Source organism: Odontomachus brunneus, unplaced genomic scaffold (assembly GCF_010583005.1).
Source record: "Odontomachus brunneus isolate Ranch 3 - 2012 unplaced genomic scaffold, Obru_v1 Obru_scaffold_132, whole genome shotgun sequence".
In the NCBI taxonomy this organism is placed as follows: Eukaryota; Metazoa; Arthropoda; class Insecta; order Hymenoptera; family Formicidae; genus Odontomachus; species Odontomachus brunneus.
Genome location: NW_022639582.1, coordinates 381,432 through 407,172, shown reverse-complemented (window position 1 = coordinate 407,172; position 25,741 = coordinate 381,432). Strand labels below are relative to the sequence as shown.

The window sequence follows — 25,741 nt, the reverse complement described above, 5'->3', positions numbered from 1 at the left end:
AACTAATTCTCTGTCCAGAAAACTCTCGTCGAGATAAAATCTTCCGCGTGAGATATCAGAACCGATAATATAAAGCTTTTGATATCGTTTAATTTCCGAAGACTCGTAGCAAAGTATAATCGTTGCTCTATCGTTTTATACACTCAGTTTTATATGCGCGCAATATCCATATTCGTGCAGCATCGGCGGAATAATCAAATCGAAAAAAATCCGCTGCGTTTATTTCGAGAAATACAATTTCTTTGTTGTACAAAACAATTTTCTTAACCGAATACGTGAACCCGCACATATTGAGAAAATTATTGTAATTTTGTCTTTTTTTAATAGAAATAAAATATAAATAAATGGATAAATAAAAGTTACAGTATATAATAGTAAAAGTTATAGAAAAAAGAGAGTATAGAAAAACAATACTCGATGAGATAATATTGATATTCAAAGCCCGTATTCTTAAAATTTTTGTATATACGTAAGTTTTATTGCACAGCTATTTTATGCTGGGCCCATATTCTTGAAATTTTTGTATGTACTTAAGTCCCTTTTCGCAGATACAAGAGCCCGGACACACAGAAAAACTTAAGCCGCTTCGATGATTTCTGAACCGTAAGAAGAATCATCGGCTGTGATTGCTCAATTTGCTTACTGCTTACGTCTTACTGCTTAAGCTTTATTGTGTGTCTTATACTTGCGGAAAGGGACTTAAGTACATACAAAAATATCAAGAATATAGGTTCAGCAGTATTGTCAGAGCAATGATCTGTGATGAAAGAAAAAGGAGAAAATTTATATTGCTTAACGCGATCTACATTTTGCAAAGCAAAGATGCGACGATTAAAATCGTCGTTATTTAGTGTATCATTGACAAAAAATGGAAAAAATTTCTTCTGGAAAAATCTCAAGAATATAAGCTATATGGACCTATATTCGACACAAGACTAATAATAAGAGACCATACGGACCTCTTATTGTCAGTCTTGTGTCGTTCCAACTTGATTATTCATCCTTCCTTCTGTCGACTCCCTTTATTTCTGCTATAAATGAATATAATGTTTTCGTATAAATAAATATAACGTTTACGTAAACGTTATATTCATTTATGAGATATAAAAGAGATACAAAGAGAGTCGACAGAAGGAAGGACGAATCATCGAACTGAAACGACACAAGACTGACAATACTGCTATATGGACACAAGATGCCCATATGACTTATATTCTTGAAATTTTTCCAGAAGAAATTTTTCTATTTTTTGTCTGAATACAATGATACACTAAATAACGATCTAAATAATCTGTGCTTTGCAAAATGTAGATCGCGTTAAGCAATATAAATTTTCTCCTTTTTCTTTCATCACAGATCACAGATCACTGCTCTTTTCGGGTCAGAATATCGCATTTTCTTTCCCCGTCTCCTCAATTCAGACATCAACGATTATTTCAAAATTATTAGATCCGAGTTACCGAAAGTGTGCCGAGGCTGAGTTGTGTGAGAGTATTGTAATATTGACAAACAAAGAAACCGGCCCGGGGTTCTCGTTCCTGTTGCTTAGGAGCGCGTAGCGCGGCGCGCATGCGCGGGTCTTCTACGTAACGGAGTCGGCGAGAAGCGGCGCTTGTACCGGCGGACAGTCCGTTCTAGTACAGCGGTTCGTTCGTGTCTCGTGTGACGAGCTGTCGGGCTTCCAGTTTCTAACGTGCCTACTATTCAGTCGATTCGTGTCTTTGTACGAGGAGGAGGAATTCGGTGAGTACTCGAACACACGATGCCAACACGGAGACGCAGCGTGCGTACATAAATGTGCGGGAAACTGTGCATTGATCGCGTTCAGTCGTCCGTCGCCGGCGCGGCCATCTTAGTTGAGACACAACGTCCTGCGTGTGCCGGACACGTGATTCGTAGAACCATCATCGTCATAGCGAAGTCATTCTAGGATATTTGTCAGATTTACGAGGATTTTGCATACACTGAGACGCGACACGTCTCACGATCGCGAATCGCCGTGTGGAGTTTTGAGGCTATTGTTAATATCGGTCGGTATTGTTCATCGAAATGCGCGGCATATTATCGTTCGCCGGCTACGCGCCATCGATTTTGCACAGCCAATGTTGAAAGAAAAAAAAACTTCGTTTTGATATTGGGTGCTGATCGTCGTGTGCGTTGCAACAACTTTTCTACATTCGATAATGACGGTACTTTTCTATTAGTCGAGCAAGCGAGCGAGCGAGTGAGCGGGTGGGCGGGCCCTTTGATGTGTCGAAGTGAACGCGGGACAATACATAACTTCGGGAGAATGCGAGATCGTGACTTCGATATTCGTGTATCTCCTTTCGAGCATGTCGGAAGTTTAGTTTGGAGACAAAAGCAAGCACGGGCGCTCTTTGTTACGGGATTAATTTTTCGAGATTGGTTGACCAATGTCTCCCGCCAGCTTTTATTCACAAAAAACGTCTGACATTCAGAGAGAGAAAGAGAGAGAGAAAGCACTTGCGCCGCTTCTAATTTATAGAATTTGATGGAAAAAATGTTATAGATGTAATTTTATAAAGGTTGATATTTAAATTAATTTGTGTTGTCAAAAAAGAGAGCAGTCGTGGATAATCAAATTTCATTCTGCTGTTATAACTTCGATAGATGTATTACAATTTACCCGTATTTTTTATCTATATTTATTGAATTTATTTATAAAATTGAATTGGTCTTTGTACATTTTTTTGTACATTTCTTGTGTTATTTTAATGTATTGCTTTTTAGGAGATTTTTTTATGCTGAATATTTTTTTTATTTAATTTTTTCAAAGAAAATATAATGAAATATATTTATTAATTATAAGAATTATTAAATATTTATTTAATTATATGCATAAACTATGTATATTTTTCTCTATATTACATATAATCATATTTAATAATATAATCGTTATAATTACCATATTATTAAATATAATTATACATATAAATGCATTTATATTTATACTTTGTATAATTACTATATATATTTTAGATCAAAATGAGTGAGGAACAGTGGGATAACGACATTTCGCAACCACCAATGGACTCGTCCTTGGTAAGAAAAGAATTAAAATATTGTAAATAAAAACAAATATATACACACTAGAAATAAATATAATAAATTAATAAAATAAATTTGATTTTAATTTTAATATTTTTATAAATAGTACGAGCAAGGACGTGCGCCAGTCAAAGGCAAAGGACGTGGAACGATTATATACAACAATAACAACGATGACTACCGTGTGGGCGGTGGTGACTCTCATGATGGTGAAAAAACAGATTATCAGGAAAGCCGTAGAGATAGAACCAATAATAGAGATTACGGCAATAACAGATCCAATGGCGGCAATAGATTCGGAGGGAACGACAAACCGCGTTACGGAAATAATCGAGAAGATGACGATGGTAATGGCCGCAGATGGCAAGGACAAGGCAATAGAAATAACGGCGATTGGGATAAGCGAAACAGAAATAAAAACGACGGCGAAACCGAGGATGGCGGCAACTATAGAAACGATAGGAGAGATGAATCAAGAAGAGATAGAAACATAAGGGGTGAAGGTGGTGGAAGTTATGGTGGTGGTAGAGATAGAAGAGGTGGCGATCGTGGTAATTACGGTGATAGAACTGATGATAGAAATGATAATCGTAACGATAGGGGACGTAGGAGGGACGGCGATGGAGATGGTGATAAGGATGATGACAGCCCGCCGAAGAACAGAGAGATTTATATCCCACCAGATGAACCAGATGATGAGAACCATTTATTTGGAAACGACGTGTCGATGGGAATAAATTTCGACAAATATGACGACATCGAGATAAAAGTCTCGGGTGAGAATGCACCGCTTCCAATAAATTCTTTTGACACAAGCGGTATCAGAAGTCTTATTGTAGAAAATATTAAAAAATCCGGTTACAAGAGGCCTACTCCTGTTCAGAAACACGCAATCCCGATTGTAATGAGCGGTCGCGATTTGATGGCTTGCGCGCAAACGGGCTCAGGAAAAACTGCAGCCTTCGTAGTTCCTATCTTACATACATTATTGGAATATCCAAAGGATTTGGTTAAAACTGGCACATCTTGCGAACCACATGTGGTTATTATATCGCCTACGCGCGAGCTAACTTCACAGATACATCAGCAGGTCCGGAAGTTTGCCCTGGGCTCTATTCTGAAAAGTGAGCTGATTTACGGAGGGACATCGGTGATGCATCAAGGAAACAGAGTTTCAAATGGTTGCCACATTCTTGTTGCAACTCCAGGTAGATTATTGGACTTCCTTGGAAGAGGCAGAATTAGGTTATCTTCTTTACGTTTCTTGGTGCTCGACGAAGCTGATCGAATGCTAGATATGGGCTTCATAGGGGACATAGAGAAAATCGTAGACCACGAGACAATGGTGCCTTCAGAAGAAAGACAAACACTGATGTTTTCCGCCACATTCCCAAGTGACATACAAGAACTCGCAGGGCGATTTCTGAGGAATTATTTATTCCTCGCGGTTGGAATCATCGGTAGTGCTTGTTCCGACGTGGAACAGAATTTCTATCAGGCCTCCGGACAACCCGAGAAGCGGAAGCTGCTGAAGGACCTGATACAGAAACAGAGCGAAACTAGCAACATAGAAGGCATTTTAGTATTCGTCGAGCAAAAGCGGCACACGGACTTTATTGCTGCTTTCTTATCAGAAAATAATTTTCCAACGACCAGCATACACGGCGATAGACTGCAAAGGGAACGAGAAGAGGCCTTGTCTGATTTCAAACGGGGCAAGATGTCTATCTTGGTAGCAACAGCAGTAGCTGCGCGTGGTTTAGATATCAAGAATGTTGCTCATGTAATTAACTTCGATTTACCCAAGTCGATCGATGAGTACGTTCATAGGATCGGACGAACTGGTCGAGTGGGCAATCGCGGTAAAGCGACTTCCTTTTTTGACTCTGCAACCGACATACCTCTCACTGGCGATTTGGTTCGGATTTTAAAACAAGCTGGCCAACCGGTGCCCGACTGGTTAGAGTCCGGCGGTGGCGGCGGTAGCAGAACTTTTGCGCCCGGCCGAGGATCAAGACGATTCGGCGGAGTAGACATCAGAAACGTGAGTGACGTTATATACAGTTTGAATTTCTGGTTAAATATCGATAATACACTATTCATATTTCAATTATATTATGTTTCAATTATATACGAATTTTTTATATATAAATATGAAAAAAACACTCATCATTTCTTGCAGAATAAAGATGGATACGGAGAATCGTATGATGAAGTTATTGGTGACGAAACTCCCGTACAAGCGGAACCAGAAGAGAACTGGTAAATACGATACGAGAGAACTGGTACGACATACTTTTATATGACATTGCGAAGATGCAATTGTTAAAGACAACAAAATTAATGTACGTTATTCGATACGGTAAAGATTACTAAATTTCATTTATTTTTTTCTTTTCTTTAAATGTACAAATGTACATTAAATGTAACATGTACAAGTTGTCGCATAATTCACCTTAACGCATTTCGCAAAAATGAGAAAGTCATATATATATATTTTTTGTTTATAATGCCAATTAGAGGCCTACATACAAAGACAACGTATAATTGTAATTATACGTACATGCAAAAGTACATGCAAACTAAATGTAACTACATGTACTTTCCAATAATTAAATTTTAGCTATTAAGTTATATTGATGTTCCTCGTTACGTTATAAGCGAAAATAGTGTGTTAAGTTCCAATCAAATTTTTTAGTTTAAAGTTGTTTTTATAACATTCGTTTTTTTATGGCGGATTCGTAGTGAATCCTTTACCTCACAAAACATAAGTTTACGTTATAAAAACACTGAAGAAATGTTTTACTTTATGAAACCGTTGCTTATGTTCTTCGCTGATAAGCATTTTTGTATGTTTATTTTTGTAATAAACTTATTTTTTAATATTAAATAGTTTTAATAATTTTTTGTTTTATATACATAAATCTCTCTCTCTCTCTCTCTCTCTCTCTCTCTCTCTCTTTTTCTCTCTCTCTCTTAATGGATCGTGATAATACAAGGTTAAGAATTTATACTTACTATCGTTCATGGCCATGTCCATCAGATGTAAATCCTCGTCATTAAGTAGAGACGAAAGAAATCCGTCCGTGGTTTGATTGATGGAATCTGTTGCCGGCGCATGATAATACATCATATCGCTAGGCTCAGACTTGTAAGTTGCACCACTCTCTGCACCCATTGGTTCGCTGCTGTTCGTCAGATTCATCGATGTTGCCACGGCTGAACCCAAATTCGACGACCCACCTGTAACAGTGAGCAGTTTAGTTCAGACAATGAAATTTCTTAGATGATACTTCAAATTATTGCATAATTTTCGTATTATTTTTGTGTCCTTCAAAGACTTATGTGTAACATCAGTATTCTTGTGCATTATGCTGAATTAAAAACATCTTGTTTGTATATATATCGGTAACCTGTCAGAATTTCTCAAAATAATACTAATCCCGCCCAAAAAATATTTCTTTTATTTCTGTTAGCGAAAAGTTTCGTGGGTAGTAAAAGCGGCACAAATCTTCGAAGGGTGCTCTCATTTTTCCAGGTAGGAGTCTAGGATCGATTCTCTACACGTCCTCATAGCTTTATTAAAAAAACTATATTTCAACCGACATTCTTCGTTAGCTTTACTTATTTCAATATTAATCGCACCGCATAATTCGCCGTTGCATTCAACAGCAGAAAAATTTAATGTAAAAGTTTAACGTAAATGTAAAACTAATGTGATGTAATGTAAAAGTTTAAAGAAAGTGGAATAAAACCTCCGTATAATTTTAGACGACACTCACCGACATTGTGATAAGGTCCTGTCGAATTGAGATCCCCGACCGGTGGTGCTAAGGTAGGATTGTGAAGCAGTACGTTACGTTGCGCCTCGTAATGACTGTGACTTATACCGTGTCCTGGATATCCCGGATGCGCCGGATGTGCGAAGTGATCTGGTGCTCCCGGAAGGGATAACAGAGACGCGAGATCCTGCCACCGCTGTTCCACGCTCATCGCTCGCATGAACGGCATACGACCCTGAAACGAGTGAATTTGATCCTTCTAAAAAACGTACTTTTTACAGAGATGCTCTTACAGTAGTTGCGGACAACTACTGTAAGTAGTTCTAGACAATTATAAGCAGTAAGTATATTTTATCTAGATGTTAAAAAAATTAATCTTGATATACCTTGCATTGTGTAATTGCAATTGTTTTACGTTTATTGCTGTCATGAAGACTTGAAGGGAATTATTAAAATATCTATCAATCGCAATTTCGTCAAGTTACGTTGATAAATTTCGCCTGCGCTCAAACGCGATTGGTGAGAGTCCACGTATGGTAGTCGACCTTCGTTGCAATTATCTTATTTTGTACATTCTATTATCATAGAATCGAACATCCATCGATCGAGTGTCACGCGAGAGGAATCTCGTAGCCGTCGTGCCTGTCAAATGTCAACCGAGTAGACACCTGGATTCCAAGGAGGCAGGAACCCCCGCTGGTCGCGTAGGTGTTGCCTCCACCGTAAGATCGGTAAAGGATATTAATAACAACGATACTACGTGTCAAAAGTATCCTTCTCCCCTTGCAAGGGCGTGCGTCAATCGTGATCGCGTGTCAATCAATGCGGGAATTATGACGGGCGAAATTTATGATTTACAAACACGGCACTTTTATAAGTAGCCGCCAAATAAGTATACGCGTTTGTACCGTGGGATTTGTCGGTATGATATGTGCGCCTGCTTGTTGCTTAAGGCGATGCAGTTACATTCTATCATTTTTCGCACGGGGGGCGAATAATACCGTTAAATTAATAGAAAATGAAGTGGTTTCACACGATATTACATGCGCGTTTCTGCGTTTCAAATCGAGTACACGTAACGCATATTTTCAGCAGTAACGCGCAAAACTATGTAGTACAGATAAGAGAGTATCATTCTCATATAATCTATCAAATTTACAAATATGATATCCTGCGATTCTTATTAGAAGTTGTCTATTACGGACGGGATAACGAGCGTCTGGTTTGTATATTTTTGTGCTTTTATTGCAGTGTACGACACTATACAAGAGATACGGAATTACATTTTGAGTGTGAGTTTTGGATCTGTGAACAAAATTGGCAATCCTCTGAGATGCATATTCAAGAGTAAACGGTGTAGCAGCCGAGTACGTGCTAGAAGAATCTCGTTCGCTAATTACGTGTGAAAGAAAGAGAGAAAGAGAGAGAGAGAGAGAGAGAAAGAAAGAAGTCGCGTTCTCAACGTACTTTCACGAAATTTCTTCGTTCCGCTCGACTCGTGGAACAGTAGAGAGGAGAGGGGAGTTGCATTTCTCGCGGCGTAAGTGCGGTAGTAGTGCCGCCACTGCTGTTGCTGTCGTTGCTGCCGGGGGTACCCGCCACCGGCGCTTAATGCACGTAGGTATTGTCGCTAATGCGCCCGGACGCAAGAAGAAGATGAATAGGGAAGCTGCCGTGGCGCGCGGGCCCTGTTGGATTGTTGTTCGCGGGCGCATCAATCAGTCGCCGGTGCAATCTGTCGAGCGCGACGCCTTTAAGGCGATTCTCGCTTGTCAGCGCATCTGCCGGCTGTGTAGGCCGCCGTGGCCGCGGCGAAATGTAGGACGGCGACTTTTGTTCCACGGCGATTTGTCGTGCAGCGCGACGCGCGCGTTTCTAATGGCCGGACTTTACGGCTCATCCTGGTTCGACGTAACGGCCGTGATTGAGTTATAGGGGAAAAAAGGCGCGAGCCGCGCGCGCATTTAAACGCTCGCGTCCTCGCGTTGCTCTTCCTCCCTTTTCTCGCGGCGCGCACGAGACGGCGAGATTATCGTCTTGTCGACGCGTCGATGTGCGACCGGCTTTCCGCCGCGGCCGTATGAGGCTGCCAGTTTTCAATCGTCGCGAGGAATACTCGCGATTCGTTACACCTCCACGGCGAATTAATCCGTGACGGAGACGCAGTTAACGTGACGGTCATCATCGTCGTCGTCGTCGTCGTCGTCGTCGTCGTCGTCGTCGTCGTCGTCGTCGTCGTCGTCGTCATCGTCGCACAGGAGAGATAGATAGAGAGACAGACTGGAAATCTCGCGCATGGTGGGTCAATTTAGGAGACGCACAGAGATGCACGCCGCATTTAATTGGCAGTTTATTTAATCCTTCCATTGCCGCGCAATAACGCCGCCGTTTGCTCAACGAACGGGAAATTATTAGAATGCGCTGCCTCGTTTGCGCGAAACGTAAGATCGATATGCGTCGCGCTGCGACTGTTATTTTCGTGCGCGATTTGATGCGCGCGACGTGTGATTTATCGGACAGCCGTTAGGGCTGCCCGACATAGTGTTCGCCTCTGACGAACTCGCGTTTCAAATGGTATCTATGCGAGCGCGGTAAACGAACGTTATGTACATTCCTCTGCCGCGCGCGCTACCGGCGCGCTTATGATTTATGCAGCAACGCGCGCCCGCGCATCCTCCTCGTGGTGTCGGTGCACCACGTTGGCCGCGTGTGAATGCACGTGAACGTGCGAATACGTGTGCGCGATCTCTCTCCTCCACCACGTGCACGGGAGGGAGAGTCGTGCACGCGGGACGTGCGAGAGGGCCGCGAGGAAAGATATCTGCGCGCCGGCAGATGTTTGAGACGCGCTGTCGAGGACTCGCTAGATTTCTTCCGAGATCTCTCTCCCTCTCTTTATCCCCCCCCCATCCCTCCTCCGTTTTCCCCCTAGCAGCCGTGTACTCTTTTTCTTCTACTAATACACATTAACAGCGCGCGATCTTGGCGGCCTTATCAAATCCGTAACGAGGATTCTGCGGCTCGAGGTTGCTGCAGCAATAGATCTCTGCGCGCAAATCGATTTTCCGAGGGAAGTCTGCCTCGTTATCGAACACGCTTAGGCTCGTGTCGTCGGCGTTTCATGCCCGTATTATCATTCTCATCGAGCTACTCCGATTGGACACGCGTGTTTCCAATGGAAACAGTCTTGAAATTAGTTCTATTCGTGCTGAATCGTTCTAATAATAGTTACCTCTCTCCGACCGATGGCCGAGAACTGCCGATAAACGAGTATCGTCGATGTTTGAAGTAACATGTCTCTCTCTCTCTCTCTCTCTTTCGCTGAGTGCATGAATGCGTTAGATCAACTTTACGGGAATACAGTATTACGCATACGTGTCTGCCTGTTTTTATTTCCCTTTAAACTGCCATAAAACGCGATCAGTCTCTCTTTCTGTGCCGTCTGGATGGCTGTTCGCGGTTCTGTTTTTATTCCGGCCTTAACGTCGCGAGGCACGCACACGGGCCGCGGCAGCGAAGCCATTCCGATCGCGATTTGACAGTGATCAACTGACCGCTTGACACCTGCCATCGTCGTCGCTTAACCTACATGGTCTCTCTCCACGGTCCTCGATCGGTTACCTCGAGTTACCTACTTTTCACCTCGCCGCGCCGCGTGTGTTTTCGTACGTGACTGCTGGCAAAGCTCGTTTCTGTCACGAAAGTTGTGAATGAAAATATTGATGGATACGGATTCAGCCCTCCACCCTTTCTGCGTCGCGGTGCGCGGAAAAAATATTTTGTCTGCCTACCCCGACTCGTTCGTGTCAGGAATTTCCCTCCCGCGTCCGCGCGATCGTAAATGCGCGCGTATGCATACACGACATGAGAGACGCGACAGGACGGCTCTCTTCGTCGCACGACCGAGTGTCTCCGTGTCTCCGAGGGATGCGCGCCTGCCGGCCGGGATCCCTAATTAGCGGGGCGAATTAACGAAAGTCGCGTCGCGGAGAAACGCGTCTTTTGTCTTGGCGTGCGCGCGCGTGGCCTCAATGACTGCACGAAGACAGAAATTCGTTTCACACATCCTAGATAGTCCCCGGCGCGGAGGCGCATTATGCATTTCACAGCGCATAAGTCCAGCAGCTGCGTGGAATTCCCGGCGAACGGAACGGGCTGTGTGTGACGTCCCGTGGCGTTTCTCGGTTCTTGGTGAAAATTGCCCGGTCGGGGTGCGCGCACGTAGGAATTTACGAGCGACAGAGGCGCGCTAAAAACTCCACTTTCTCGTAAGACTTCGGATATTACGCGAGATTGACGCGCATCAAGGATTTTACGAAGTCGCGCGCAGCGCAACGAGATTTTGAATTAACACAGACGCAGACGGTGTGTGTGTGTGTGTGTGTGTGTATCGTTCGCTCAAACAGATATCGACTCAGGAAGACATTCGCGATTAGCTTACGAAACCGTGTCGCGAATTTGATAGCCATTTGATAACCATCATGATAAAAGTTCACTTGAGATATTTTGGGTTTCACTCTGTCGAGAGTCGAAGAGAAGTCCCGATGAGAACGACACTGAGAATCAATCTGATCTCGAGGAGAAGAAAGGAAAAGATATTTCGCACGTGCGCGAACAGGTGAGTAATATCCAGCGGCGTTGGTATCGCGGATTCAATAAGTGCCGGATGTGTTACGTGCGCCTCCTTCTCGCGTTGAAACACACCGGGGCGGGATAGCCGGAAACGGCGATCTCGCGATGCGTCATCGACGAAACGCAAGTAATTAAAGATACCCCAGGAGAAGACGCGCGCTCGCGCATTGCCCGCGGTATACTCTCTTACGACTAATGGGCGAAGTTATTAATTATGATTCATTCGCGGGATTCGCGGTCGTCGGATTAATGCGATGGCGTGGGCTATACCGCGGCGAGTGCTCTCTCGTGAGAGTTCCCCGGCAATGCATCCGAGAGATGCTCTGCTCGGTCTCTCTCCTTCTTTCTCACTCTCCGCCTCTCTCATTTCCATAGCACACATCTCGTTTCTCTTATTAATTTCGTCCCGCGGCTCCTACACCGGCTTACGATCCTCCACCGCTCGTACCCTGCTCTCCCTTTCGCGGCCTCTCTCTCTCTCTCTCTCTCTCTCTCTCTCTCTCACGATCCTCTCGCTCCTTTATCCCCGAACATCGCCTCGTACCCCGCCCCTGTCGATCCACTGTCTTCCGACTTTCTTTCCTCTCGATTCGTAACTCGGTGTTATGCGTAAATATTGTTCGCCGGTCCAAGGATACTTGGAGGATACTCCTGCGGCGCTCGAGGTTCTAAGCAAATATCCAAGTGCCACGGCAAATAGCGCGCTACCGCTCGCGGCCTAGCAAATCCTTGTGCAAAGATATACACACGGCGGAGAGAAGTCCGTCAATCACGGCCAAAGGTCATCCGGTAGTTCTTTGCTTATTCGATTATGAGAGGGGGGAGAGAGAGAGAGAGAGAGAGAGAGAGAGAGAGAGAAAGAAAGAGAGAGATGGAGAAACGGAGTCTACGATCATTATATAATAATGTGACGAACGGTGATAATAATGGTTAGCCGGTCGATACGGCTTGATTGGTTTTATATTCCCACCATTATCCAAATGAGCGATCGGGCGATCGCTTTATTACTTTATATTTGAATATACATCGCGTTCTGACGTGATAATAAATGCATCATAGCGACATGATTATATGTTTCTTCGTAGAATTGTTATTTTCCACATTACTCGCTTCGCATTAGTTTGCTACAAGTTAGAGTTTTATCGATTCCTCTTCCTTTTTTCGTTTTGCATCTCAGGTTAATGAGACGAGATAAATTATAATATGTGACGCGGAAAGAATGCACGCTACATACTATTCCAAGATGCACGCCGCTTGTAGTCACAATTCCGACTGGTTTGAAATTTATCCGGACAGCCGCCCATATATTTGCTCTGCTGACGACAAGATCGGTCGGGATAATTTCCTAATTGATTAATATCGCCGCGCTCTGGGGAGCGCAGCTTTTACTCTATACTACACAATCGAGTAATTAATAAACATAACGTTTTTTTTTTTACTTCTGAGAGATGTGAAGCGAGGACGCACATCGGGGAATGCGATAATCAACATATTTCCACAAAAAGGGACGTCCACCGTTTTCATCTTCGAAGACTTTTTGTCACGTGGGTATTTTAATCGTTTGATGCCGGTCGCTTCTCCAACTCTGTCAGAGCCCACGGGTGCACGACGCCGCGTAATTATTATCACGTCTCGACACATATTCGAGTTTGCTCTCTCATTATTTACGTGGAACTCGTGTAGAACATTCCTGGTAGCCGCGTCCGTTACCTGCAGGCGAACATCTACCTCCTTTATGCTTCTGCGCGTAATTGCTTATTGTTTTCTTTATAATTATAAGTGCTTTCATCGCACAGAGCAAGTCAACGCAAATTTTTCCGTCGACGCGATGAATGTACAAAATTTCATGTTTCGCGTATCAAACGCGCCGATTGAGGTCGTCACAGTGTCTCCAGACTTTAGTTTTGCAGCGGGCGCCACTACGACTCAATGTCTCTCGTCGCTGTTCACGAATATTCAGAATATTGCTTCACAATAAATCGTGGGAGCTTCCGGAGCGCCGACTCGATGACGATGGATCGACGTTGATCACGATTGCGGTTTAAGCACAAAGGCGCCACTGGTAGCCCATAATCCGCCTCAAGCGGTCAGGTTGGTCGACTTAATTACGAATTGAGGCTCTGGGAGGTCTCTCTGTTGTCACAACCGCGGCCATTCGGAGCTTTCAGCCTCTTAGGACCCCGAGATCGTGAAACTTCGGATGAAAGGGCAGGAGAGTTACCTGACGAATTCCTATTTCTTTGACATCGCACCTGCCGCTGTCCAGAAGGAGACTCGGGGAGACGTTTATGAGACGCGCCCATAAAAATGGGAAGTATCTTACGTAGCGACGATCGGAATTATTAATTTTCATTCTTTTTTACTTTCGTAAAGAAAAAGTAAATTTATATTTTTACATAGATAGAAGATCTTAATGGTTCATCTTAATGGTGCGTGATATGCATTCTACTCCGAGAAGCACGTTTTTGTGCGTCTTTCAAAAGTATCCATCTTCTCCCTTCTTCCTTTAAAAATATCCACAAAAAGGGTCTAGCCAAAACGTGACAAAAAGAAAGACCTTACAGTACAGAAAAATTTAATACTTAACGATTAATACATCGTCACATATGTGTGACACACAATACGGCACAAAAGTGGTTTTCTATGTCCAAATTATCAAACTCTGCTTTACAAAATTACGTGAAAAAAAAGGATATCAGGGAAGCTATAGGGAGAGTCCTAAATAAACCGTGATAACACGAACGTGTTATATTAATAACATTCCAGGAAGGATTTCCTCGCTGCGGTACAAAGTTCTAACGTGTCCCGCGGCAACTTTATAAACACGCTCAAGTAACCTGATAGATAAATTGAGTTTCTTAGTCTCGCGACACTTAGTGGCTTTCCTGTGATGCAAATAATCCGCGACTTCCACACGTATCACAAACTACTAGTCGCCTCCGATGTAGATCTATGGCGAGCAAAAAAACTCGCTAACCAAGATAAGACTACGTACCCGAGGTTTTACCTGCTTCTCTCTGTCTCTCTCCTTCCACTCGTCGTGGTAACGTCGTCGTCCTCGCGAGGAATAAGAAGATGAAAAAAAAAAAGGAAAAGGAAAAAAAAAGTAGATCCGTGACGATACGTCGCCGGAACATGTGCCACCCGACTGTAATGGGTCGCATTACGTGCGTCGTTTGTACCTCGGTGTACACGGTAACACGTAGCAATTACAGGTGACTGAGGTCAGTGTTAATACGACGGTCGCGTGAGAGAAGAGCTCCAAAAATGATATGGCTCGCGAGCGGCGACGGCGCGTTTTCTTGCGTAAGCCTTCCTTCCACGATAATACGCACGACACATCCTTCTCCGTAGGCAAAGGTCCCGGGCGTAGGAATATATTAATTTAGTGTACTCATTACGTATTGAGAGTCCCGCGGACGCGGCGCGCGGAGTATGTAATACTCAGGCGGCGGTTGCGTTGTAATGACAGCTCTACACATGCGCTCACGCTCACGCTCGCTCGCGCACGCGGGACGCAAGGTCGCACACATGACCGTGCGGTGTGTTCGTGAGCGCGCGCGCGCGCGCATGTGCGCGCGTGTGTGTGCGATTATTACGAAAGCGCAAATTTCAGCTGGGCGCTAGGGGGACCGATTTTCGACATCTCGTCTTAAATATGAATCTCACCGAGTCGCGCGACCGGCCGGGGAAAAGGCGCGTCATTTTCGCACGGCGAAGTCAACCCTGTCGAAGGCCGAAGTTCACATTATTTCGGAAAGTATTCACGACGATCCACTGTTTAACCTTCAAATACGAGCTTCCACATGTGTCCTCGTCGGCTGATGAGATTTTGATCTCAGTCATCAGATTAATCTTTATCTAGTTCTTCAACGACTTCGAGTAACTTCGATAACGATCGTATATCTACTTTTATCGCAATCGCGAATTTTTGCGTGGTTATCGATAATAATTGTGCATGTAGCATGATCTACCTGGAAGAGACCTTCGTCCAGCACCAGACTCCAACATTCTGTATTCCCTTGATGCGCTTGCTCGTTGCTCTGCGGATGAGGCTTGACGAAGGCTTGCTGCACGTCGTTCATGTGTACTCTTTTCACTCGAAATACAAACCGGGCACGTGATACGTACCGATCTTCGTATCGATATCGAACAACTCTCTTCACAGGCAACTACCACCTTTCGACGACAATGACACATCCGTTCGTCCGCTTGCGCGTCGTTATCGTACGTTTATTACATATGTGTGTATATTGCACTGTATTATATTATTTATACCGCGTCATACAACTTCATATATAGATATATATATATATATATATATATATATATTATCTGCCTGCATTCACAGAAAAGATCTCAGCCGACTGACGGGCGGTATTATCTGTACCGAATGTTATCTTCAAAACCACGAAACGAAGTTTTTGTGTACCCAACGTGGGCGGTCTCACGGAGAGGCCGAAGAAGGTGGGTTCCTTGGCCTCGTTCAAATCGCTTCGAATCTCCTACGAGCGGACGCGATACGTACAGATAGTCATTGTGGCAGTACGCGGCTTTATCACACGCGTCTCGTGCGGTTTAATCTCAGACGCGACAGCGCACTACTACGCATCGTAGGATTAGCGTTCACGTAACGCCGGCGTACCCGACGTTCTGCCGCGTGCTTGCGGAAGTCCATGCAAATGACGAATTTCACACCAAACGAGGCACTCCGGCCGCCGAAGTCAGTGATACAAGGCCGTGGGGGACCGATCGCGGAAGTCTCGTGTCCTCATTTTGCAACCAGTTTTTCATCGACAATACGACGGATCCACCCGGTGATATCTAGCCGGGGAATCTCGACGGTTACTTGGAGCGAGCTTCGGCGAGCGAGCCCGACACCTACTTCAGGAACCAGTTCTTAACCAGAGGAACAGTCTGGACACTCCACACTCTATCAGCGGGTATCGCAGCCCGGGACTTCTTCCGAAAATGCTCGGTCGTATTTATCAGTGGAACGGACGTCTGAGACAGTGCGGTCGATCTTCTTCCTCTGCTGCTTCTCTCCTTTTCTGTTTTCCTTCGTTCCGTCCGCGCAAAGAGACGATTTTTCCGCGAGATCCGCGAGGTTCACTTCCAGCCGCGTGTCGTCCGTGAGTGCCGACGCCGACGGCCAGGATCACAAACATCGCGATCGCGTCCAACGCTCGCTTCATGGTAGGGGCCTGCCACCTCTCCCATTGGCGGGGCTTTTCAGATGTGTTCCTCCACGTGCACGCGAGTCCTGCACACGTACGCGTTGCGTCACGGCTCGTCGTCCGCTGGACTATCTATCTGGGTAGGTCATTGTCACGATAGTACTCTTCTCCTACAACGACGTGATTTCTCGACGGGGCGCGTCATAACGACGCGGCCCCGGCGACACGGCCACGGAATCCCAGGTCTGAGGAAATGTCTAAGGGCTTCGGGAATTTTCTCGAATCCAGCTTCATCTCACGGGGAGCTCGTAAGAGCCTCGACTCGAGGAGTCACGCGAGTTTCGACAATTCGCTGACGGTCCTCGGTGGTCCAACGCGGTCGATCATCCGCTTTTGACGTCATTGAAATTTGCCACGTGCAAATGTATCGATGCAAATCGTACGAGACGCACCGCGGGTTGCAAAACGGTTTTGACACAATAAAATTGGAAGCGTATCAAACTATCAAAATTGAATCATTATCGACCAACTCTTGTGTAACAATAATATAATTAACAATATAATTAAGGGCACTGAGTAATAAATAATGATAATACTAATAGTAATTGATAATAATTAATAATAACTCTCCTAGTTTTGACAAGTTAGTAAGCTATCAATTGTGTCTAAGACGCGTGTCGTAATCCACTAGTATACATGTCTAAACATTTGAGTATATATATTGTGAGGCGTATGCATCTTGTCCATATGCAACAATTCTAAAAGACGAAGGAAAACTAGTTTTTTACTCCTTTTGCTGCACACGTCTCCCTGTTTTTCAAGCTTCTGATCAATGTAGCAAAGGTGGCGAGGCAATATATGGAGCTCTACTATGTTGAATGTTTATATAAGCGATACTTTTAAGTACAGCGACGCATAATTGATCGCCGTTTGATGTAATAATTATATGCATACACGTGACCGTAATTGTTTCTCCGCGAACGGCTGATAATGTGTTATTTATTGTGACGTTATAACAGTCGGAGATCGGTAACATCACTTGTTAATGTGTAAAAAAGAAAACGAGGAAAAAGATAATATAGCTGCAGCAAATATTCTCGCTTGTAAAATTTCTCGCCGTGAAATTTCATGCGTCTGTCATCAAATGTACGTCCGACTTCCCGGTGTACCTTGACACGATTTCGTTATCAGTTCCGAATTTTTTGCACGTGTGTGCGTGCTCTCTTAAAGTGAATCAGTGAATAATCACTGATATCAGTTATGAGTATAACACTGAGCACTTTCAGTGCTATACTTATAACTGCAATCAGTGTATATTCACTGTTTTCAGCGATGTTTGACTGATTCATTTTAAGAGAGTGCGAGTGTGTATGCAGCGGTGCGATTTTCATGATTATATACTCACACCAACAAGAAAGGTTTTCGGGGACGTCGTGTGTTTATCATTATAACCGAATACTGCTGCTCGCATTTGGAGTACTGGCGAGGTCGCTGCATTGCCACGTCTGATAAAATTTGATTTACACTTTATAAAACGTCCACACACGCAACGGGCGATTCCCGAGACACCAAATGTACGCGCACAGCTTTCTAATAGGCGCGATTTGTTCGGCGCCAGAACTTGTTCCGCGCGTGCCATAAAATTCTATAACGCTGTAAAGCTGTAACGAGCAGGCGAGAGAAGGTTTAATCTCAAAACGCGCGAATAGTGTCTCTCGTAATCGCGGAGACGTTGAAAATAATTATGAGGTCGAGAAAGGAGGACGGGTAAGCCCCGGGGGAAAGTTATACAAGGGAAAACTGCAAAATTCGATTTGTGATTCTCCGTCGCTCGAATCCGTCCACGAATTCTCTGTCGCGTTAACGTATGTCGCGCTCGCAAATAATAATAACGTACGCATGTTTACCGCAACCGATGTCAAAGGTGGTGAATCAGCGAGCAAACTATCCCGGCGGAATCGCGGCGGTTAAGCCGCACAAACACAAAGCAAATCCAACAAGCGGCAATTACAATCAGCGAGCCGGCCTCTCGCGAACTGCAAAAATTGTAAATCTGCCGCCGAACAGCGTCCGTGACCTAAGTCGGTAGTTGTAGCAGCCTCTTAAAACCACAAGCGGTAATAGTCATCCGCGCGACTGCTGCGTCTAGATTGCTAGATAGTGAAACCCGTGTAAGGGTCAGCGTGCCCATGTAAGAGATTCGACTAACGCGTAATCGAATCGTCATCGTAAAACTGCGCGAAATGCGTGTAAAGATACTTTGTATCGGTTAGCTTTCGAGTATCCAACTGCCAGCACGGAAATTGTGTATGCAACATCGCGTGATTACATTGCAACATACGGTAACACAAAGATTGTACACGAAAAAAAGTAATTTCTTGTAAAATATGAGCGAACCAGAAAATCTGGTTAGCAGGATTCTGTTCAAGTTGACAATATTTTGGTCCCAATCAGGATTTCTGATTAGCCAGAATCTTGTTAAGTTTAATAGAATTCTGCTAACATCACATGGAGAAAAATAATTTTGCTCTTTAATAACAAAATCGTTGCTACTGCACAACATAGTGGAAAAAAAACACAACAAAATTTAGTTGACGTAACTAATTTTATAAATTATTCGTTATCAAAGCAGAAGTAGTTTCGTTACCAGGATAGAAAAAATTTGTTTAGTGTATTTGTCCTAAGAATCAGATTAATTTGCTATTGATGCAAAATAATGTATCCTTAGTAAATTTATTTGCTATCGGAGCAAAACTGCAACTTCTTATATAAGTCCATCATGGTTCTTACAGCAAAATAATTTGTAGATTCAGCAAATTATATCCAGCAAATAGTGATTAGTATTCTTAGCAAATCTTTTTGCTGTCCATATAATAACGAAAAGATTTTGTTAGACCAGCAGAAAATTTGCTGGACCAGCAAATCATTTTTCTCTGTGCAGTCGAAATTTTCTGGTTCGTTCATATTATACTAGAAATTGATCAACTCAATCAAACTTTTTCCTTCGTGTGATTGTCTGAATTATTAGAAAAGAAAAAATATGAACAAAGACTCATTTCAAGAAGAAAAACATTCAAACTTGTCATTCTGGACAGTGCTTGAAGGTGATTTTGTCAAGCATCACGGAGCGTATAGTGCACAGAGAGTTGCAATTTATCTGCACGTATCATGAGATGATGCGCAAAGTGTCGTGCAAAGAGGAATTCAGTACCATCTTAAATTTTAAAGGAATTTTAAAGGATAGTTTGAACAAAGAAGGTAGGTTCAGCGTATGTTTGAGATAAAGACCGCAAAGAATAATTCGGCGCGCACGTCTGACTTATTTCAATATAACGAGATCCTCTCGCGAATTATTCTATTTGGCAGAGTTGCACCAAAGAACAGCGATTACGGATTCCTTACATACCGTACTCTCTTCATGTTGGACTGGAAAAAGTTCAGGTGCAAACGAAACGGATCATGTGGCTGAAGAGGGCGAATCACAGAGGCGGTGAATTTTTGACGTGAGTGTCCGTCTTAAAGTCGTCACATTAAAACGCGATTACGATGTGTAATTGTCGAACCCGCAAGAGAGAGAGAGGGGGGGAGAAGAAAGGACAGAAGAGAGCGCAGGGCCGCAGGTATAGAGCCGGCATCGGTATTTTCGCGGTCGACGCTGTAAATAAAGAGTGTCCCGTTTATGGACCGTAAACGCCGCTCTAACTGCGCGGCTTTGCGCGCCGTTCTTATCTCCCCGACGTTTGTTTCCTACTTCGTATATCACCGTTGCCTCTCGCGGTATCACAGCGCCATTCCGCAGCTCTCATTAACGGAATGTCGAAAAATCGCGCGAATGGCGCGCTCTCAACGGCCGCACTCAGGGCTCCTTTCTTCCTCTCTTTCGCGAAACTGCAGCCGCGTGTATCGCGTGAATTGGCGCTCAAGATACCGCTGGGGAAGTCAATTTAGCTATACGCGTTATCGAGAGTCCGATAACTTTTCCGATAACCGCGTATTAGAGCATGTTCGAACTGGAGTTAGAATCGAAAAAAAGAATGTTGTTTGCGATGTGATTCGTGTGCGCCGGGCTGTATCGGGTTACTTAAGAAAATGTTGAGAGAAAATTGGAAAAATGACAGTCTCTCCGCGACGTTCTTCGCTCACTCGGACGCAACAAATGTGTTTACTGTGTACGCCGCGCCTGTGTGTATTCTGCACATAAATCATTACAATGTCACTATCACGGATGACATTGCGTGCGCGCGCGGTAACGAGAGAGGCAGCGGCACGTGTATACTAATCTGCAGGCAATGAAATCAGGGTCAGACGTACCTGGAAGGAGCGGTGGTGCGGATGATGGGGATGATGAAACTGCGGTGTGTGAATCATGTCGCCGGTCTCGGGATCCTCGCACCTGGATGACTTCGCGACCTCGGCGTTACTCGACGCGGTGATGGCCGCGCCGCCCTCTGCACTCGCGGAGTCCTCAGCGATGTCCTCTTTCTTCTTCTTCTTCTTCACTTCCGGTTTCGTCTCCTAATAATCAATCTTTATGTAATGATCGCGGCGGACACACGACCGCGCCAAGGTCGAGGCGCTGTGATCACGCGAGATAAAAATATTACTACAGCGCGCGCGTCGTGTTCAACATATTAATGTTTTCTCGTCGAGGACGAATTCGCGGCATATCGGGTTATGTTAACTAAGAATTATGCGTTGTTATTGATCGTTGTAACTAGAAGCAATTTTGAAAGCTTAGTCGCTGCAACTGAGCGCAAGATAATTTACGTCGTGACTTCATACGAAATCGACCGAGTAATTTCGACTCATCGCGTAATTAAGATAACGCCGCGAGAGTCTCATCGACGAAACAGAAATCCGAATAGAATTTCGCGACTCTGACGTCACGACGTCGCGGTGGAGAACACGAGGAGAGAAAGACGAACACGTCATATATTCATATTTCCGTCGAACTTTCGCAATGCAGTTACTCGCACGCCGTAAATACCTCGCAAGCCTCTGGTTGAGCCTCATCGAGGCCAACGAGCTGGAGCGCCTCCTCGAGATTAAATTCGTCGGGCAAGCCCAACGTATCGTTGCTGAGTAGACCCTCTACGCCGGCGCTTTCTAAGAGACTACCTCCGAGAAGCTCCGAGGTAAAATCATGCTCGAGTCCTAAAGTGTCATTTAGCACCAGCGAATCATCAGTCAAGCCAGTCAACGGGTGATTGTCCAAACCCAACGACGCCTCGTTGAGGAGCGGGCTATCCTCTCCGATGCTACTTCCACTTCCGTTCGGACCGGCGGAGCTGAGGATGTATTCGCCTGCAAAAGTACACACATCTGTTTGTACTCATGTCCTCGTTTGTACTCGCCGTCAATAGATCTAGTCGTTAACGGATCGCCGAAAAGAAGAAGAATCAAACCCGACGAAAAGGGAAACCCGAGCCGACGGACAGGGAAGACGCGTTCCCGACGACACATTGCGATTTCTTGCGAGAAGCGCGCTTTTCGCGCAGCACGATACAGGTGATGAAACATAAGCGAGCGTAAACAAGTTCGCGTGCAGTCGTAAGGTTCACGCAGAGATCACTCGGGAATATTTAATTAGTCGGCTGATTGCATAGTACGACACATTCAGGAATGTTTCTCATCCGTCCTATTGTGCAACTTTGTTCCGACACGTCACCGACAACTATTACCGCACGGTAAGTATTCTTACACACGCATTCCACAATATTCGTCCGACGAAATAATCGCTATAAAGAATTATTAGCGTTTTCTTCACATCCGTCTGTGCGCCGCCGCGTCAGTGACAATTAGTAAACATGCACGTGTCCTCGCATTGATTGGCGAAAAATGTTGTTCACACGTGTTACCGTACCACTCGCTTCGTGGCATCGATTATTGTGTATTTGCATTTTACGCAACGCGCCATTCGCTGATTATAATTAAATTCCTGATTCGCGCGGATATATTTTAATTGAAACGCAACGAAAGAGAGTAATTACTTGGTCCACTTATGTCCAACTATTTTCAACATCGCGATGGGGATGCGCTGGAGTAATTGGATTTCGGTTTCGAGGAAGAGCCGCCACGCAATGCATTACACGTGAGAATTCAATACCTTATCTGCTGCGCCACCGGATATTTATTCGCGCCAGTGATAGGAGGTCTTAGTCTTGGAACAAATATTTCAAACAGATCGTTTTACATATACGAGAAGAAAAGTTAAATCTACCAAATGTTCGGTGAAGCATGAACGTATCAGAATCCGGTTGAAGTTACCGGAATCCTGTTCAAGTTAACAGAATTTCTGGTTAATTTAAACAGTTGTAAGTTCTTGGTAATCAGAAATCTTAGTAATTTGAACAGAATTTTGGTAACCTCGACCGGAATTTCTGGTTCGTTTATATGTCACCAGACATTTGATTAATCCAACCAAACTTTTTTCTCCATATAATGATTGGGCACTGCACTCTGTCGCGTGTTTTGTCGCAAATTTTCTCTTCACACACAATGTCCATCAAAGTGCAAAAGAATTATTTATCATATTTGTATCAAAAGCACTGTAATTTTTATCAACACATCTAAAGCTAGAATTACACGATGCACGATTTCATGTATTTTTACATGCATGCTACCGATCAGTTCATTCACTGCATTTTAGAAGGCATAAAATTGTGCATCGTGTGTTTCCAATTTATAAGAGGCTCCGACGACGAAACTGTTATTGAGTCTGAAACACCCTTGCTTCTCTTGCACTCGTCACGTTTCACTAAGAGCAATTAATAATGCCAAAATTTTAGCCACTTATATCATTCTTTGCTATATGCACGGCACTTGAAGAAAGTTTGCCATCGTGTGGAAGAAACTTATGACTCGATTCGGGAAGAACTTACTCTAGGAGAATGACGCTCGCAAACTAATAGTCAGCGACGGACGAGTAGAAATTTTCAATAGAGCAAAACTCAATTGAATATGAGAGGCAAAGTGAGAGGCAAAGGAATGTTGAAAATCTACCTACTGGCTTAGAACAACCCCCGATTGTTCCTGCCCTTTGATCAATCGCATTTGACCGTCGACCTCTTCTCTATTTTCGTCCCTTCCGTAAAAGTGAAAAATAACACGTACGTTCGAATCGCTCCTCGTGATTTTCAGTCCAAGATACAAAGACGACGAGTGAGTAACTAACGAGTAAGTAGTATAATGTACCCTCATGCTTCTCCGGAACAGACAAGCAATATTTTCACGGTCGAGCAATGGAAGTTTCATGTCGAGAGGAACTGCGGGGCTGAAGAATACAAATCGCGGTCAGTTGGTGAACAAAATAATTTCGCGTGTTGTGTTACGTTACTATCTTGTTAATCGGCAATTCTTAGTAGAAATATTCCTACAAAGACTACGGATATCTAATTCGAACATTGTCGATTGTTACAGCTATATACACATTGTGTAATAAATCTGAAGCGTTGCAGGTATGAGTGAATTTCATAATGACTCAATACTTAATGCGTGATAATTGATTCTCAAGCTTGGATATTTCCATAATAATCATGTACTTTTTAAGGAAAGAGTTTGCTGCGATCGTACGAAGCGAAATATAAGGCTGAACGATGTTACTTTATTTATGCCGAATATGGTAATAAACTCCACGCGAACTCTTGATGAATCTCACTCTCTCGTGCTTGCGGCATTAATTTGCCGCACAGTGTTCGATATTTCGCGCGTGACCAGATTGTAGATCCTAAAAGGGTTGCTAGAATTTTTCTACCTGAGCTTTTGACAAAACGCGTCGATAACATCGAGCAGCTCGGGCGAGTGACTTCCACGTGTGAACATTTCCATCGGACACAAAAGCGTATTCCTTTTTCTCCCCCGCGGTTGAGCGATGTTATTAGAGATAATAATCTCATAAAATAATAATTCCTAGGGGGCCGGACGCGCGCCTGGAAGCCGAGCAGGTCCGCCCGCCGACGAAACGGCGACGGACAGGTCAGCCGAAGAAGAGGAGGATTTTCGTCCTGCGCGGCTTCTACTTCGTGAATGCCGGTGTGCTGTCTCGGAGGAGAAGAGAGACAGAAAAAGAGAGAGAGAGAGAGAGAGAGAGAGAGAGAGAGAGAGAGAGAGAGAGAAAGAGGAGGGAGAGAGAGAGAGATCGCGTCTTTCGGATGCTTATTACATTAACGAGTGGTGGCGGCCATTGTCTGGCCCAAATGCGAGGCCGACTGCGCGATAATGGCCGCCTGTAATTTGAGGGTAGTCGGAGCAGCCCCTTCCTGTACGACGTAAAGCCTATTTAAAGTCCGGCGGAATTACGAGGAGAAATTACTTTCAGCCGCGGCGTGCACGTCCAAGTGTGCGCCATGCTCGTAATTGGTGCAAGAATAATTTTTAGCCGGGCGGAGCATAATTTTTTGCGAACTTTATTATCGCGCTTGTTCCCGCGCTCCTCCTCCCTTAACGTTCGCACGAGAATTTACATAATGTAATTTCTCTCGCGCTCTTCTTGTCGCAACAGAAATTCATTGCACGCGCGTCTTGAAGGTAACTTGTCCCCGCAATTTCTCTCTTTCTCTCTCTCTTCTCTCTGTCTCTCCCTCTCTCTTTCTCTCTCTCTCGTCATTATACGTACTTCCTTCTCTGACCGAAAGAAAGAAGAAGCGATTTCTCTTTTGGAGATGAATATTTAAAAATCTCCGACAAATATTCGGCCAGGCAAACAGTTCCTGGTCCTTCTTCAACGGTAAATCGGCTACCTTCTGCCGGTGGAGGTGGACTAACGCTGTCAGAAAGCGTTGACGAAGGATTATAGACAACGACGATGAATGATGAATGGTGAATGATTCCACGTTTCCAATGAATGCAATGGAGTTAGAGTCGACTGAGAAATCGAACCGTACTTTTTTGCTCACTCAACGTGTAAGTTAAAATACTTTTTGTGGAATGGCCAACTGTTGTACGACATCGAGAGCATTGGCTCTCGTCTGATTACTGAAGTTAAGCAACACCGGGAACACTTGGGAAGTGGTCGTTCGGCCACGTTGTGTGTCACGTTAAATATATTTTCTGTACGACGGAGTCGACGAATAAACGAAACTA

The 25,741-nt window shown here is 44.2% G+C and overlaps 2 protein-coding genes across 9 annotated transcripts in view; one reads left to right on the top strand and one right to left on the bottom strand.

Annotated features, from left to right (window-relative positions):
• The window catches only part of LOC116850035 (segmentation protein cap'n'collar), a 122,311-nt gene that overhangs the window by 27,323 nt on the left and 69,247 nt on the right, over window positions 1-25,741 (bottom strand). For 7 of the 8 annotated variants that reach the window (XM_032827821.1, XM_032827819.1, XM_032827824.1 and 4 more), the window contains 4 exons: window positions 21,648-21,964; window positions 20,972-21,175; window positions 6,852-7,086; window positions 6,088-6,312 (listed from right to left, as the gene is read on the bottom strand). In XM_032827821.1, the coding sequence (XP_032683712.1) occupies window positions 6,088-6,312; window positions 6,852-7,086; window positions 20,972-21,175; window positions 21,648-21,964 (981 nt within the window). The remainder of the gene's footprint in view (window positions 1-6,087; window positions 6,313-6,851; window positions 7,087-20,971; window positions 21,176-21,647; window positions 21,965-25,741) is intronic. The other variant, XM_032827820.1, reaches the window with a different exon arrangement.
• On the top strand, window positions 1,318-5,961 carry LOC116850036 (ATP-dependent RNA helicase vasa). The gene is made up of 4 exons (XM_032827828.1): window positions 1,318-1,743; window positions 3,001-3,063; window positions 3,176-5,113; window positions 5,252-5,961. The coding sequence occupies exons 2-4, from the start codon at window positions 3,007-3,009 to the stop codon at window positions 5,333-5,335; spliced, it is 2,079 nt and encodes a 692-aa protein (XP_032683719.1). The 5' UTR covers window positions 1,318-1,743; window positions 3,001-3,006; the 3' UTR covers window positions 5,336-5,961.

Coding starts and splice junctions, on each gene's coding strand:
- LOC116850036 (XM_032827828.1), top strand. CDS start 3,007: ATGAGTGAGGAACAGTGGGATAACGACATTTCGCAACCACCAATGGAC. Junction 3,064..3,175: donor CACCAATGGACTCGTCCTTG/GTAAGAAAAGAA, acceptor TTTTATAAATAG/TACGAGCAAGGACGTGCGCC. Junction 5,114..5,251: donor GCGGAGTAGACATCAGAAAC/GTGAGTGACGTT, acceptor CATTTCTTGCAG/AATAAAGATGGATACGGAGA.